Source organism: Choloepus didactylus, chromosome 6, assembly GCF_015220235.1.
Source record: "Choloepus didactylus isolate mChoDid1 chromosome 6, mChoDid1.pri, whole genome shotgun sequence".
NCBI classification, from domain to species: domain Eukaryota; kingdom Metazoa; phylum Chordata; class Mammalia; order Pilosa; family Megalonychidae; genus Choloepus; species Choloepus didactylus.
This window is the reverse complement of record NC_051312.1, coordinates 66,878,704-66,896,319: the sequence shown is the minus strand read 5'-3', so window position 1 is coordinate 66,896,319 and position 17,616 is coordinate 66,878,704. Positions and strand designations below refer to the sequence as shown.

At 34.9% G+C, this 17,616-nt stretch overlaps 1 protein-coding gene across 3 annotated transcripts in view; it reads right to left on the bottom strand.

The window, feature by feature from the left end:
• Positions 1–941: 941 nt before the first annotated feature.
• Positions 942–17,616, bottom strand: part of COPB1 (COPI coat complex subunit beta 1) — a 67,253-nt gene continuing 50,578 nt past the window's right edge. For all 3 annotated transcript variants that reach the window (XM_037839394.1, XM_037839396.1, XM_037839395.1), the window contains exons 15-22: positions 17,335–17,562; positions 16,997–17,176; positions 14,941–15,085; positions 13,494–13,613; positions 11,848–11,993; positions 8,415–8,504; positions 1,948–2,103; positions 942–1,325 (exon numbers count right to left, since the gene is read on the bottom strand). In XM_037839394.1, coding sequence (XP_037695322.1) covers positions 1,266–1,325; positions 1,948–2,103; positions 8,415–8,504; positions 11,848–11,993; positions 13,494–13,613; positions 14,941–15,085; positions 16,997–17,176; positions 17,335–17,562 — 1,125 coding nt within the window. In that variant the 3' untranslated portion in view covers positions 942–1,265. The remainder of the gene's footprint in view (positions 1,326–1,947; positions 2,104–8,414; positions 8,505–11,847; positions 11,994–13,493; positions 13,614–14,940; positions 15,086–16,996; positions 17,177–17,334; positions 17,563–17,616) is intronic.

Below are 17,616 nucleotides of genomic sequence, written 5' to 3'. Positions count from 1 at the left end.
GTATCTTTCCCATTTGGTAGCCACTGGTTTTGTTTTGTTCCAGTGCTCTGGAACTTTAAATACCCTGTATTTTCTGGCTCTCTTTTCTAGAAAAGCAAGTGGCTTCAAAGTTTATGACATCATACAAGGTATCAATCTTCTCACATTCCAAACAAATCATTCTCTAGAGCTGAAATAAGAGATGGTGCTTTTACCCTTTCATAGACCTTATCTATGAACTCATCTGAATATTGCCTGAAACCTAACTGGAAGACAAAGTATAATAGTTCAGACTTAGCTAAAAGACCAGACTACCTACATCATCCCCAACGAAAGTATGGGACAAGAGGATGACACAATTAGAGAGACTCTGGGGAACTCAGTTTCAGAAATGCATTTGCAATCAAATTGGCCCAGCCCCAGAGTAAAGAGGAGGAGGGAGTAAGACAAGAAGGCAATATGTTAACAGGATAGTTTACTGAATTCTCTGGAGTTCATGTTCTCAGTGCAGCATTAGTAATTGGCTAAAACCAATATAATTCATAACATACATAAAAGAACACCCATAGCTAAATATGAAAAAATTTTGAATCTATTTTGGGTTATCTCCCTTACTACTTTTCATTACAATTCAGGATAAATAAGAATGTGTGTGCTTATTTCAGTCAGGGTTCATATTACTCCTTTAAGCTGAAGATGGATCTGTCTTCTCAAGTTATTTTAATACTTACTCCCTGGATCTAAATTCCAGAGAAAAGCCCTTTGAATTTGACAAAGTGTTTTTAGAGATATCAAAGGTAGAATATTAAACAAGTAAAAATCAATCAAATAAATCAAGGTCTGTCTCAAATCATTCAGTTTTGCATATTCTCTTAATAAAGTTGCATATTTCACAACTCAGTTAAATTTATATAGAAATCTATAACCTAACTAAAAAGAAATCCACTGCTACATAACTAAAATTATGCAATGAAACATTTATTTTTATAAAATAACAAAAATTTAGCAATAGATTTGTTTATTGTACTGTGAAAATGGTCTTGGTACATGTGAGAAACATTATATACTTAAAGAACAGCATTCAGAACTGTTAAGAGAAAAGACAAACTATAATTTTAAACTCAGTCTTGATTTAAGGGAAAGATTATAAATTATTGGCTGGAATGCATTCAGCATGAACTCAGATTCTAAATAACAGAAGCATGAAAGAGTACAAAAGATGTCAGAGTCCAATACGCCCATACCTAAATTTTAACTGTAAAGCTACAAGGACTTTTTGTTTATTCTTATATACTAGTTTTCTTCTGAGACAAGTTGATTTTATCTCCAAGACTTAAGGCCATTCCCTGTAAAGAAGAATGAAGATGTTTTTAACTCTTGAATCTATGTACAACTGACAAATTATTGCATTTTAACTATGCCCCCATTCAGTGATGTCACATCAACCATGAAACTTAGGAGCTACAAAACAGACTCAAGAAAACATTACTTACTGGGTTACATACTTTAAGTGCTAAATTATACAAAAGTCATTAGGTTTGTATCTTGGATTTAAAAAAAGTTCTGGGGAACCCATTTCCCAAACATCCCATGGGAATCAATCTGGTTTTAATTAAATAATCCAGACAATTATATTTCTATTTGGAGAATACTATTATATATATATGATATATTACATATTATATAAATTATATATTTATATATTATATATCTATTATTTTAATTATAATTAATAATATACAATTGAAATAAATTTCAATTATATTTCTATTTGGAGAATATATATTATAGTTATATATTATACATTATATATTTTATATATATATATATATATATATATATATAGATGCATTTAATGCACAAAACACTAGTATAACAGAGAATAATACAAATAGAACTTAAGAAAGACATACATTTTTCCATCCTTTGGTCAGCTCAGAGATGATCTCCAAGAAAAATAATTGTTACCTGACTCTTGGCACGAATTCTTATGTGGCCAGTAACAGGGGCCTCTGGTCCCTGGTGAATTGGCTTCTCAATGCTGACATTTGCAAGTGCATCTTCTCCAAATATGGAACGGGCATAGAGGTTAGCCGCCATAAAGCCACAGTAACCAGAAAGGGCCTGGAAGAAGTTTGTGATACATTCAATACTTTACTAGAGAACAATACATGGGCAAGACCAAAAAGCACAGATGAATTATCACTTAAAAACAGTACTTATTGTGGTAGTGGTTACAAACCCACTTAAGTTTGTCAAAACTCAAAGAACTAACAAGTAAAAAGTGAATTTCACTGTGTGCATATCATACATCAATAAGCCTGTCTTGAAAGAAATAACGCTTATCCCAATTTGTATTTATATATTCTCTATTTATTTACCTGTTTGAGTGCAGATCTTATGGACATGAAAGATGTAGTAGATCAAATTAAAAATATACTAGACGCATAACACCAGATTTGAAGAGGCAAGAAAGAATAAGCAATCTAGAGGACACACAACTGAATTCAAATGTACAAAAGTACAAATGGTGAAAAAGATGGAAAAATTTGAATTGGATCTCAGACAACATGAAGGTCACAAATATAAGAATCACTGGTGTCCCAGGAGAAGAAAAGAGTAAGGGCTAGGAAATTATTTGAGGAGACAATAGGGGAAAAGTTCTCAACCCTTATAAAAGCCATACATGCAAATCAAAGAAGCCCAATGAACTCCAAATAGAATAAATCGAAATAGATCCACTCACTCCAAGGCATATACGAATCAGACTGTCAAATGCCGAAGAGAAGGAGAGAGTACTGAAAGCAGCAAGAGAAAAGCAATTCACCACACACAAAGGAAGTCACATAAGACAAAATGCTGACTACTCATTGGGCACGGTGGAGGTGAGAAGGCAGTGGTACGATATATTTAACATTCTGAAAGAGAAAAATTGTCAGCCAAGAATTCTTCACCCAGCAAAGCTGTCCTTCAAAAGTGAGGGAGAGGAGGAACCTACGACGGCGACTAGGTGAGACAGAGGAAAAAACACCTCCGTGGAAAACACTAGATAAAAAACCAGAAAGGACCCAGAACACTACTTCCAAAGTAGCACCAGCCGGACAAGTTCTGCTAAAGCCACAGGGAATGTGCGTTTGGTGAAACCAGGAATCTGCATTCTGAAACGAGTGAGTGAGTAGGCTGAATCCCTCGGCCACGCTGCGGTGTGGGGAAATGGTGGGTTGGCGTTTAAAAGAAAAAAAAAAAAAAAGAAGCCTGGGAACAGCTGCAGATAAGATGGGAGTGGTCTGAACTAACGCCTCGGTGTCTGGGGTGGAGGATACCCCTTCCCATGCCCACTGCTGATTGTCTCGGTCCAGGGAAGCAAAGAGGAAACGCACGACTTGCAGCTGTCTCCCCAGCGGGTGGGGCTACTTCTGCCCGGGGCCGAACACACAGCACAGAGCCGAGCCAAGAAATCCAGCCTGACAGGGAATCTTTCCCGCAGCACCGCTCACACGACACAATATCGGCCGTGGACAGTGGCCTTGAATACGCCCACGGCTGACTGTCCTGGAGCTGGGAGAGTGGAGCTGTGCAGAAAGGGGGAAGTTAACGCATCCCGTTCAACCATCTTTGAAGCGGGCTGGGAACGCCCCTACATAGTCCGGTGGCCCAGGGCTTCCCTGGAGGCTGGCACTCACTTGTGATGTGGCACGGCCCTCCCCCCCTCAACAGAGGTCCTGGAAAAGCACAGCAAGGAGGGGGGAACTGCTTGGAAATCCCAGGGAACCTACGCCAATACCAAGGACTTTTGTGTCAGCGGCAGAGAATGGCCTTAAATCTCCGGGAACACCTGGGAGGTTTGATTGTTAAACCTGCCCTCCCTCCCTAACTGCTCAGGCACATGCCCCTCATTGAGGGCAGACAGCACCAACAACACACACAAATTAAATGCACCAATTGGACCCCAAAAGAATCAGATCCCCACATCACAAAGTTGGGGAAAACTGACTTGAGGGGAATAAGTGACTCATGGACGCCATCTGCTGGTTAGTTAGAGAAAGTGTATGTCACCAAGCTGCAATTCTAACAAATTAAAGATCAAGTAAAGCAAATGCCAAGAAGCCAAAAACAACAGAAAATCTTAAAGCATATGATAAAACCAGATGACATGGAGAACCCGAACCCAAACACTCAAATCAAAAGATCTGAAGATACACAGTTCCTAGCAGAATTAATCAAAGAACTACAGACAGGCAATGAGAGCATGGCACGGGATATAAAAGACTTGAAGAAAAGCATGGCACAGAATATAAAAGACATAAAGAAGACCCTAGAAGAACATAAAGAAGATATTGCAAGAGTAAATAAAAAAACAGAAGATCTTATGGAAATTAAAGAAAATGCAGGCCGAATTAAAAAGACTCTGGATACTCATAATACAAGATTAGAGGAAGTTGAACAACAACTCAGCCTCCTCGAGGACCACAGAACAGAAAACAAAAGAACAAAAGAAAGAATGGGGAAAAAAATTGAAAAAATTGAAATGGATCTCAGGGATATGATAGATAAAATAAAACATCCAAATTTAAGACTCATTGGTGTCCCAGAAGGGGAAGAGAAGGGTAAAGGTCTAGAAAGAGTATTCAAAGAAATTGTTGGGGAAAACTTCCCCAACCTTCTACACAACATAAATACACAAAAGCATAAATGCCCAGCCAACTCCAAATAGAATAAATTCAAACAAACCCACTCCAAGACATATTCTGATCAGACTCTCAAATACTGAAGAGAAGGAGCAAGTTCTGAAAGCAGCAAGAGAAAAGCAATTCACCACATACAAAGGAAACAACATAAGACTAAGTAATGACTACTCAGTGGCCGCCATGGAGGCAAGAAGGCAGTGGCATGACATATTTAAAATTCTGAGAGAAAAATTTCCAACCAAGAATACTTTATCCAGCAAAACTCTCCTTCAAATTTGAGGGAGAGCTTAAATTTTTCACAGACAAACAAATGCTGAGAGAGTTTGCTAATAAAAGACCTGCCCTACTTCAGATACTAAAGCGAGCCCTACCGACAGAGAAACAAAGAAAGGAGAAAGAGATACAGAGACTTTTAACAGACATATATAGAATATTACATCCCAGGTCACTGAGACACGTTCTTCACTAGTGATCACGGATCTTTCTCCAGAATTGACTGTATGTGGGGACATAAAACAAGCCTCAATAAAATAAAAAATAAAAAAATGAATTTGTTCAAAGCACATTCTCTGACCACAATGGAATACAAATAGAAGTCAATAACCATCAGAGACTTGGAGAATTCACAAACACCTGAAGGATAAAAATGAGGGGGAGAAGAAAACATTCCTGATAATCAAAAGCTGAGGAACTTCATCACCAGATCAGTCCTAAGCAGGCTGAAAGGAAGGGACACTAAACAATTGACTGAAACCACATGAAGAAATAAAGATTTCCAGTAAAGATCACATGGTAAATATAAAGACCAATACTACTGTATTGTTGATTTATAACTCCACTATTTACTTCCTACAGGATCTAAAATACATAAACTGTAATGATAACTCAGTGGTTTTGGACTCAATGTAAAATACGTAATTCTTGACAATTCTACATAAAGGTGGGGGAATGGAGGAGTATAGGAACACAGTTTATGTGTCCTATTGAAGTTAAGTTGGTATCAAAGAAAAACAAGATTGTTACAGATTTAAGAGATTAAATTTAAGCCCCATGGTAAACACAAAGAAAGTATCAGAGAATATGACCAAAGAGATGAAAAGTAGAGTAGGGATTCCAAGAAGTGGGGGAAGGGGCAATGGGGAGTTAAGAAATGAGAATAGGGGTTTTGGTTTGGGGTGAAGGGAAACTTCTAGAAATGGATGGTCGGAAGGTGATAGCATTGCAACATTCTAAATGTGATTAATCCCACTAATGGAATGCTAGGGAGGGGTGGAATAGGAAGATTTAGGCTACATATATCTTTCCACAATTGAAAAAAAGAAAAATAAGACAGTCTAAATAGATGACAATTAAATGCCAAGGATGATCCTGGATGGGATCTGAGGTCGGAGGAGAGGAGGCTCAAAGGGACACAGATGGGACACAAGGAAAAAAAAAAAAATGAAATAAAGAATGTAAGCTTTATATCAATGTTGAATTTCTTGAACTTCTTAGCTGCGTTTAATGAGATTGCATAAAATAATGTTCTTGTTCATGGGAAAGGTATATGTGAATTATATTGTTTGTTCAAAGTTATGTGCAGCTTGCTCTCATATGTTCAGAGGACAGAGCAATAGATGATGGGTGTTAGGCAGGGACGGAGGGAGGGAGGGAAAGAAAGACAGTGGTGTGACAGGATCTTAAAGGTGATGGATCAGGGTATCGGGGGAGGGGGGTCGGGGTATGATGGAGTTCTATGTATGGGGTTTGTACTGTTTTTACAACTGTTCCTGTAAGTCTGAACTTATTTCAAAATAAAATTTACTATTAAAAAAAAAAAAAGTGAGGGAGAGTTTAAAATTTTCACCAACAAACAAATGCTGAGAGAATTTGTTAACAAGAGACCTGCCCTGCAAGGAATACTCAAGGGAGCTCTGTCGGCTGAAAAAAAGACAGGAGAGTGAGGTCTGGAGAAGTGTACAGAATTGCAGAATATTAATAAGGGTAACTTAAAGGATAAAAAGAGAGAGAAAAAAATAGACCTGACAAATAAAAATCAAAGGATAAGATGACTGAATCAAGAACTGCTTTTACAGTAAAAACTTTGAATGTTAACGGACTAAACTCCCCAATTAAAAGACACCGATTGGCAGAATAAATTAAAGAATGTGATCCATCTATTTGCTGTTTATAAAAGATTCATCTTAGACTCAAAGATACAAATAGGTGAAAATGTAAGGATGGAAAAGATTCCACACAATTGGTAACCAAAAGAAAGCTGGGGTAGCTATACTAATATCAGACAAAATAGACTTTAGAGGCAAAGATGTCATAATAGACAGGGAAGAACACCATATATTAATAAAAAGGGCAATTCACCAAGAAGAAATGACAATATAAATGTTTATGTACCCAATTAAGGTGCTCCAAAGTACATGAGGCAAACACTGGGAGAACTGAAAGGAGCAACAGACATTTCTACAATAATAGTGGGAGACTTCAACACACCACTCTCTTCAATAGACAGAACAACCAGACAGAGGATCAATAAGAAAATAAGAGAAGCTAAACAATATGATAAATGAATTAGACCTAACAGACATATAGATTGGTGCACCCCTTTCGGGATATACATTCTTCTCAAGAGCTCATGGAACATTCTCCAGGATAGATTATATGCTCGGACACAAAACAAGGTCTTAACAATTCAGAGAAAGATTCAAAGCACTTTCTCTGATCAAAGTGGAATGAAGCTGGAAATTGATAACCATTGAAAAACTGAAACTTTCACAAATACACAGAGGTTAAACAACACACTCTTAAACAATCAGTGGGTCAAAGAAGAAATTTCAGGATAAATCAGTAAATATATGGAGATGAATGAAAACAAGAATATAACATATCAAAACTCATGAGATGCAGTGAAGGCAGTGGTGAGAGGGAAATTTATAGCTATAAGCGCCTTTTAAAAACGAAGTCAGCGCTAAAACCAAAGACCTAACTGAACAACTGAAGAAATTAGAGAAAGAGCAGCAAACTAACCCTATAGCAAATAGAAGAAAAGAAATAACAAAGATTAAAGCAGAAATAAATGAATTGGAGAACAACAACAATGAAAAAACAATAGAATCGATAAAGCCAAAAGTTAGTTCTCTGAGAAGATCAACAAGATTAACAAACCCTTAGATAGACTGACAAAGTCAAAAAGAGAGAAGATTCAAATAAATAAAATCAAAACCTACTTGTTTGGCAGCAGATATTCTTTTACTGATAAAATTAATGTTATAATAACAAAATTTACAAAAGGAAAAAAGTCCCTTTAGAGTCCCACCTTCATTTTTCTTTCTTTCTAATTTCTTTTCACATACACATGCCTACCAGAAAATCATAGTGTACCAACAATTCTGTATTTCAGCAGATATATTCTGACCTACAATCAGAGCCGATACAAGAGTAATGAACATTTTTTCTAATGCAATATCACAAACTTTTGGAATAGGCCCATATGAAAGAGAGAGACAATTGGAAAAAAAAAATGAGGTTGCCTATTCAATCGGGCAACTGTACCAGGAACAAGCAGGCCTTTGTATTCTAATAGAGAGAGAAGCAGATTTATACAATCTGTGGGATAACTACTTTTAGATACTCCAGAATGATACTGTTTTTCCAAGGCTGAATAACAACAAAATTATACCAGAAAAAATACAAGAAAGCCAGGAGTCTACCAAATTATTCTCTATCGGACTTAAGTTCTTATTAAAAACTTACCTTCTCTGGAGTGAGGCATTTCATGTTAGTTGACTTTAATATGTGCTGTAAATATTCATTTAAATCAATTATATTTGTGTTAACCGTCACCTACAGAAAGGATAAAAAAAAGTTAAGGAGAAGATAATTCTTGTAACGAGAACATCATGTATTTTGCGAATTTTTTATTTTGGGGTCAAAGAAACAACCCCTGATATTTCATATTAAGAACTTCCTTCCAACTATTTTGGAATAGGAAAGGCAACAAAAATTAAATCTTCTACATCTATAAAATCCAACAAACTGCAGGTTCATATCAGTACTTTCAAATATATAACCTCATAAAAGATCAAGAAACATATTGCATACATGGTATTTCTAATAAAAATCAAGGCTAGAGCAAGGAACAATTTGAAAAGAAAAATCAAGAAAACAACTCTATTTACAATAGTAACTAAAAGAATAAAATATCCAAGGATGTAAAGAACTTGTACACAGAAAACTACAAATTAACACTGAAAGAAATTAGAGAAGATCTAAATAATGGAAAGGTATTCCATGATCCTGATTTGAAAGATTTAATATTGTTAATATTATACAAAGCGATTTACAGATTTAATGCAATCTCAACCAAAATTCCAACAGACTTCTTCACATCAAAATCATCAAATTCATATGGAAGGGCAAGGGAATTTGAATAGTCAAAACCATAATAAAAAAGAACAATGTTGGAGGACTCAACATTTCCAATTTCAAACCTGATTACAAAGCAATAGTAATGAAAACAGCATGAATTTTTTACAAGGGTGCCAAGCCTACTCAGGAGGGAAAGAATGGTTTCTTCTAGAGTATTGGGGACCTTGGATATCCACATGCAAAAGAATGAAAGTGGATCCCTATCTCACACCACATGCAAAAATTAATTCAGAATGGATCAAAGACCTAAATTTAAGAGCTAAAACTATAAAACTCTTAGAAGAAAACATGGGGATTCTCAGATTTTACACCAAAAGCACAAAAGAAAAAAGTAAACTGGACTTAACAAAAATTTAAAACTTTTGTGCATCAAAGGACATTATTAAGAAAGTGAAAGGGCAACTAACCAACAGAATGGGAGAAAATATTTGGAAATCCTTTATCTGATAATGATGTTAATATTCAGAAAATATAAAGAACTCCTACAACTCAAAAGAGAAAAAAAACAAAATCCAATTAAAAAAATTGGCAAACGACTTGAATAGGTATTTCTTCAAAAAAGATATAAAAATGGTCAATAATCAGCATCGTGGGATGGAGAACATCTTCTTAACCAAAAGGGGGATGTGAAAGGAAATGAAATAAGTTTCAGTGGCTGCGAGATCCCAAAAGGAGCCAAGAGGTCACTCTGGTGGGCACTCTTTTGTATAATAGACAACCCTTTTTAGGTTCTAATGAATTGGAATAGCTAGCAGCAAATACCTGAAACTATCAAACTACAACCCAGAACCCATGAAGACGATTGTATAAAAATGTAGCTTATGAGGGGTGACAATGTGATTGGGAAAGCTACATGGACCACACTCCCCTTTGTCCAGTGTATGGATGAATGAGTAGAAAAATGGGGGCAAAAAAAAAAAACCAAACAAACAAAAAAAACACCCAGTGTTTTTTACTTTAATTGTTCTTTTTCACTTTAATTTTTATTATTATTTTTGTGTGTGTGGTAATGAAAATGTCCAAAAATTAATTTTGCTGATGAATGCACAACTATATAATGGTACTGTGAACAACTGAATGTACGCTTTGTATGACTGCATGGTATGTGAATATACCTCAATAAAAATGAATTTTAAAAAATGGTCAATAAGCACATGAACAGAAAGCTCAGCATCATTAGTCATTAGGGAAATGCAAATCAAAACCAAAATGAAATACCACTTCACAACCAATAGAATGGCTATTATTAAACAGAAAACAAGAAGTGCTGACAAGGAAGTGGAAAAATACAGGAACCTCAGTGCATTATTGGTGGGAATATAAAATGGTGCAGTCTCTGTTGAAAACAATTTGGCAGTTCCTCAAAAAGTTAAACACAGAATTACATGACTTAGCATTCCCATTTCTAGGTATGTACCTAAAACAACTGAAAGCAGGGACTCAGAAAGATATTTGTATACCATTGGTGATAAAAGCATTATTCACCATAGCCACAAGGCAGAAGTCCAGATGTACATCAGAAGATGAATGGATAAACAAAATGTGGTATATACATACAATGGAATGCTATTCAGCCTTAAAAAGGAATGAAATTCTGATGTGTGCTACAATATAAATGGAACTCGCAGACATCACATTGAGTGAAATAAAGTCAAACACAGAGGAACAGACATTGTATAAGCTACTTATATGAAATAGCTAGAATATGCAAACTCATAGAGACAGGGAGTAGAGTGAAGTTACCAGGGGTGGGGGTTGGGCGGCAGGAAGGGCAGTGGGCAGTTAATGCATAATGGCTGCAGGGTTTCTGTTTGGGGTAATAGGAGAATTCTGGTAATGGATGCTGGTGAGGATAGCACAATGTTGTGAATGTGATTATTCCCACTGAATTGCATGTTTAGGAGTGGCTGAGATGGGAAATCTTATGTTGTATATATATTTCCACAATAAAAAAAAAAGAGGGAGAAACTAAAGAGACAATGGCAATTAAATGCAACACATGATCCTGGATGGAACCCTGTAATGGAGGAAGAAGGCTCAAAAGGACTTTATTGGTACACATGAACAATTTGGAGTATAGACTGCAAACTTTATACCATATTAAATGCCTTGAACTCGATCACTGTACAAGAGATGGTTACATAAACGAAGATCCTTGTTCTTAGGAAATGTACATGAAAGCGTGATGAATACAACCTATTCTCAAATGTTAAGAGAATAGTCAGACAGACGGATGGATGGATAGAATGATACAGCAAATGTGGCAAAATGTTAAAAGATGGTAGATCTGGTTATCAGATGTGGGGTATGCTGGAGTTCTCTGTATGGGTTTTGCATTATTTTTTGCAACTATTCTGTAAGTTTCAAATTATTTTAAAACAAAAAGATTTAAAAAAAAAAAAAATCAACACTAGAAGGAACTAATCTCCTTAGCAGGACATTGACTTTGCAAAGGGTCTTTTGGATACTGGATCAATGGTAAATTACTATTCATACCTACAAGGGTTGGGATTGTCTATAATGTCTTGATCAATTAGATTAATTATGAAACTGCTACTCTCACCAGTTTACGATAGCAACTTGCCAAACTATGTGCCTGATTTCCAGCTAGATCTAATTTGCAGGAACAGATACTGAAAGATCGCTTGCTTTTTACATCTGTCACTATTCAGTGGGATTAACTTTATCAGAGAATCCTTCAACACTAGCCAAAAAGCAAGAAAGATAAGGAGTACAAGAAAATCTCTCACGAACTAACTTTGTTTTCCCATTCAAATTCGGCCCACATTTGACGGAATTCAGCATCAGTGCAAGTTGCAGGCTGGATATAATCCATGATATCAATGTGGATATCACTGAGGACCACACAATTTCTGTCACTTGCTGCTCCAGAGACATCATAAACTGTAATATACAAATGCAAAAAGATCCTTAATCACCAGCGGTAAATTTTAATTTAAAAAGTTTTAATATTTCCAAATAATAGTATTAGCAAATATTTATATAGTGCATAGTATGTGCTAGTCTGTATTCTAAGTACTTTACAAATATTACCTGTTTAATATTTCCATTAATCCTGTGTGATAGTATTGGTATTTTCCATCATATAGATGTGGAAACTAAAGCACAATGAAGTTAATTAAGTTGCTTGAGGTGGGGCTAGAATTCAAACTCAGGCAAATATTTTATTGTTTGTTTTTAAACAAACAGTGATTACCTATACAGTAGTTTCAAAGTGCTAGGCACTGCATGTGACACACAAATAGAACAGTATTTCCATGGCATGTACTTAACTAATATTTTTAAATAAATATTGCAGAGTAATAGCACTTGATGCAAGATTATCTGCTTATGTGACGTTTCTTCCACAGTAGAAAGGCCCTTCATAATCTGACTGGAGCCTACTTTCCATTTTCTAGCCTCTTCTACTGACATTTTCCCACTCTATCTACTTCCAGAGAAAACTCAGGTTACCAAGAATAAGTTCCTTTAATTTTCAGCCCCATATCTAAAAATAAGTATCTGTCTGAATTGACTCTCACTACTTTCCCTTTCATGTCAAACAAGTGTTGCCTCCTCTTTTCTTCAAGGTTAAATACTTCCTGCCATCTGTGATCCTGGCTTTGGTTTAGGACCTCATTCCATCAGTCACTGTAAGAGTGTCCTTCGACTGTCCCATTCACTACTGATAGTCTATAAACATATTCAATGCTCTCTCATTTTAAAAAAGTAAATCCTCTCTCATCCTTGCCTTCTCTTCTGGCTACTGCCCACTCTCATTCCCACCAAAGCCAAATCCTAGAAAGAATAGTCCACATTCATTATTTTTATTTCCTCATCTCCTATTTAGTCTTCAACTTATAACCAATGTTTGAGATATGCCATAGGAAATGTTTTAAGATCACCAATCACTAAATCCTAAAGACTCCTCTTTCAGATTTCAGATTTCTTTATCTTTTTGCAGCTTTACGTGCTCCTTGAGGCTTTTTTCTTCTCTAACCACACGTAAGGATTCCTATGTAGGATCCTCCTCCTCCCAATAAGTTTTAAATATTGCTATTCTCTTGGATTTTATTTTCAATCTCCCCTCTTCTCAATCGCTATGACTTCTCTGGGTGATTTCTTCCATTCCTGCGGTTTCACCTGCAGGCTGAAGACTTAAATATTTATCTCTAGTTTAGACCTCTCGTTCAAGTTCCAGACTTACATCAAACTGCCTCTGGTTATCTTCAGACACTTTACTACTCAACCTGCCCAAGATTTAACTTATTGGTCTCTCTCAAATTTGTTCTTCTCTCCTATATTCCATTTTAGTGATTGGCATACACATCAACCTAATAAACCCATTCTAGAATTCTTTAATCAGAATATTCAAATATCAGATGCTATAAAACAACTGCTTACCTATATTACCAAAAATTATTCCATTTTCTGTTGATGCTACTTTGACATTAGCTTTAATATTTGCAAAATCATGAGGAGCAAGAGTCAAAGGAGACGGTTTTTCTACAAGTTTCAGATCCCCTGGAAAAAAAAAGGGTTTCAACATAGTTTTTAAAAATACATATATTATCCTCTCAAATCATAAAAAACCTTAAGTGTATGCAGTGAAATAGTTTCTGGAAAAACAAGGAACAAGAAAAGGGTTATGATTCAAATATTATGAGGAAAATATAAAGAAATCATTTAATGACCTTATTATTCATATCAATGTGTAACTTTTCTTTTAAAAGAAAATAGACATCTCATAATAATTCTACATTTAATCCCTGTGCATGTTCCCATGTACTTTGGGCATAAAATTTAAATCAGTGCCCTGGATAAATTCCCTAAAGAAACATTTGTATATGTGTGCCAAGAGACATGCATAAAAATTGGTAAATAAATTTTAATACATTCTTTCAACTGAATTCTACACAGCAAAAAAAAAAAAAAAAAATTTATATCAATGGATGAATACAAACTTCTCAAAAAAGCTTAACTCAGAATAGATACTCTATTACAAAAAAAAGATAAAACAATCTGCATAAAGACTTGTAAATTCTCAAGGACAGTTCTTTAAGTAGGCATCAAGCTATGCTGAGGAAGAAAGGGCAGAAAAATATGTTTTTCTTCAATCTTTTGACATCCCTTAATTCTTGCCTTATTAGGGGCACTGTACCACTCCTGTACACAATTTTACATTTACCAACTTCAAAACTGGAAGTGGTCAGAGAGAATCTAATTCACATGTCTTTAGTAAAAAGAAAAAAGGTATCTCATGTTGCTAAATATGATAATGAAGCATTACTTTTACCACAGAAGGTATGTATCAGTTATGGACTCAGAAAACATCTAGTTCTGTACTATGCCAATTAAAAATGTAACTAAGTGAGCTACTGAGTAAATTTGTAACTTAAATAGCTTTTATTTATATCTAGAAAAACTCACATTTACTAGATTGAGGTCTCTGAATAAATCCATCAAAATGTGACAAGAACACAAGAAAGTCATTATGACAGATTCAGAAAACAAGTTGAAAGAGACAAAATGTAAATGTAAAACTAGGCCTTGATTCAACATGTCACAAAGGGCTTAAAATAAATCTTATAATGAAACTTATTGTATTATTAATTTTCATAAAAATAAATGGAACAGGTTTAGACAATGATAACCCAAGATTCCGTTTTTGGGGTTATATATCACTCAAGAAACACTTAAGCCACATGGAGCATAGCATTTCTGCATTTCCAAAAACTACAAATACTATAGGGAGCCTGAAAAGTGTTTTTGAATTGTGTACTTCCCTTAATAATCTGTCATAAAGATCTACTATGTCACAATATCTTTCTTTTATGATAAATTTCCTCACCTAGAGTAGCTAACTCTAATGTGCAATTCTGCAAAGTATCACTGGTTTGATTCACAACAAGTACATCCAGGACAATATCATATTGGTTGACATGAACATAAGCTTCTGCATATACAGGATCTGAGAAACCTGTCAACTGGGTGACCTGTCAAACAAAAATAAAGATAATCAAATGACTGAGACAATTTAATAAAAAATAGTCTAGCCAAAGGACTAAGTCTGATAAGTAATTAACAGAGGTGCTTTTGATTAGACAAGTCTTTTTTTTTTTTATTAAATTCAGTTTTATTGAAATACATTCACACACCATACAATCATCCATGATATACAATCCACTGTCCACAGTATGATAACATAGTTATGTGTTCATCACCACAATCTATCTCTGAACATTTTCCTTACATCAGAAAGAGCCAGAACAAGAATGAAAAATAAAAGTGAAAAAAAACACCCAAATCATCCCCCCATCCCACCCCATTTGTCCTTTAGTTTTTATCCCCATTCCTCCACTCATCCATACACTAGATAAAGGGGGTGTGATCCACAAGGTCTTCACATTCACACTGTCACCCCCTGTAATCCACATTATTATATAATTGTGATTAGACAAGTCTTTTGAGATAGGTATAATAAAAGTGTTTTATAACAGAAGTAGAAATTAAAACTAGAACATTAGAAACAACAGGTCCTACAGTTTAAAAAGGTTTTCAAAACAATATGGAACTTAAAACTCAAAATTAAAAGGTGATATCTAGGCATCTATTGGTTTTTAAGCTCAAAAGCTCAGTAAAAGGATGTCGTTTATGTTGACATTAAGCTCAGAGCCTCAGCTAAGTTAAATGATGCCAAACATATTTAGCAAACACATTGAACACTACTCCAACTTAAGAAGTGAATAGATTTGGATATATTTTCAGATAAATTTCTCAGTATCTAAATTCACTATTTGCTCTCCAAAACTCAGAAACCAAATAAATTAAAATCTTATGGTATCCCCTGTTACCCAAACTCAGGAACCAAATAAGAAGAAATGCTTGTAATTTTAGAGATAAAATTTTAAATATTCCAAAAAGAAAAAAATAAAAATAAAAAACATCCAAAGTATAAAACACTTTAAAAGTGTAATGTTGTTGATAGCAATTTACATTTTGAAGGGCGAGAAAGTGTTTTAGCAGTTCCAATTCTGCTACTAAACTTATCTTGGAAAAAAAATCAATTTGGAACTGTTTACTCATCTAACAGATGAAGGGATTAAACTATATTATTGATTTTTAAATTTATATTTTTTAAAAGAGTAGAATCATTTCCCCAATAAAATCCTACATGGAATTCAATATATTGGGAATGTGAAAGTAGAGTTCTCTTTTTAAAGTAGGAGGAGCTGAGGTCAGGGTGTGGGGAAAGAGGCCAGAACTCGGCATGTTCAGCTTCCCTTTAAAAACTTTAAATTAACTCCTAAGGATCCCCCAGATCTATTTATTAGATTATGACTACAGAATCATACAGTATACAACTGCCGCAAGCTATAAAGTCATCTAATAGATTTATAGCACTATCACAGAATAAAATCCTTTATCAGCTTCTGGATTTCACCTGATATTTAATGAACTTATCAATCATAGTGACTTGACAAAGACTCATGCTGCATAACTAGTTACATTTATTTTAAAAAAACAGTGGAAACAGCAACTTTCTGGTTAACTACTTTCCTTAAGTAACCGATTTAAATAACCTATCAGTGATAAGAAAGTAGCTAAAATGATTAATTTTAGGTCATATATGTTACCATAATAGAACAGGACAATACAAAAAGTAAACCCGATTGTAAACTATAGACTATAATTAATAATATAATTACAGTAATAATGTTTCATAAATTTTAGCAGGTACAATTATGTAAAATAATGTTAATAATAAGGAAAACTGTATATAGAGGGGCTTATATGGGAACTTTGTACTTTCTGTATGATTTTTTCATAAATCTAAAACTACTCAAATAAAAAAAGAATTTAATTAAAAAAATTATAACCTACAAATGTATTTAACATTAAGTTACCTTGTTAAGTTTAGATGCTAGGGGATCTGCTGCCTCTTTCCTCTGTGTGTTACCCATTGCTGCCAGCAAACTCAGCTGAAACTGATCTTCCTTGCAATTCATTTCATTCTTAGCAGTTAGTTGCATGAAGGAAATGGGGTCATCAGGCTGTACTGTCACATTCCTCTTTTCAGATTCCTTCTGTGTTAACAAAATAATATGCACTTCTTTTCAATATGGAAAGAAAGAGAGACTTTTGCAGGCCATTAATAAAGATAGCCCTCATATATGAGGACTGAAAAAAATCAAGAAAATTAAAAAAACACAAAGCACTTTATGGCTTATCTTATATAACTTACCTTCTGGGATAATTTCTCTTCTTCGAGTTTAGCGGATAACATGTGAGAAAGGGACTGTCTGCATTCCTTATTAAAAATGTCATTCATTAAAGGTGAACATTCAGATAAGACCTTGAGGCACAGGGAAATTCGATCTACATCATCATCTGTAATTGGCTTCTTAGGAAGAGAGGATTTGCCCAAATGAAGTATAGTAGCCATGAGTAACATAGCCTCAGCAACAAAAGACTAGAAAAGTAGAGAAACAGGTTATTTATTGCAACGAGGTTCTCCAATTGCAAT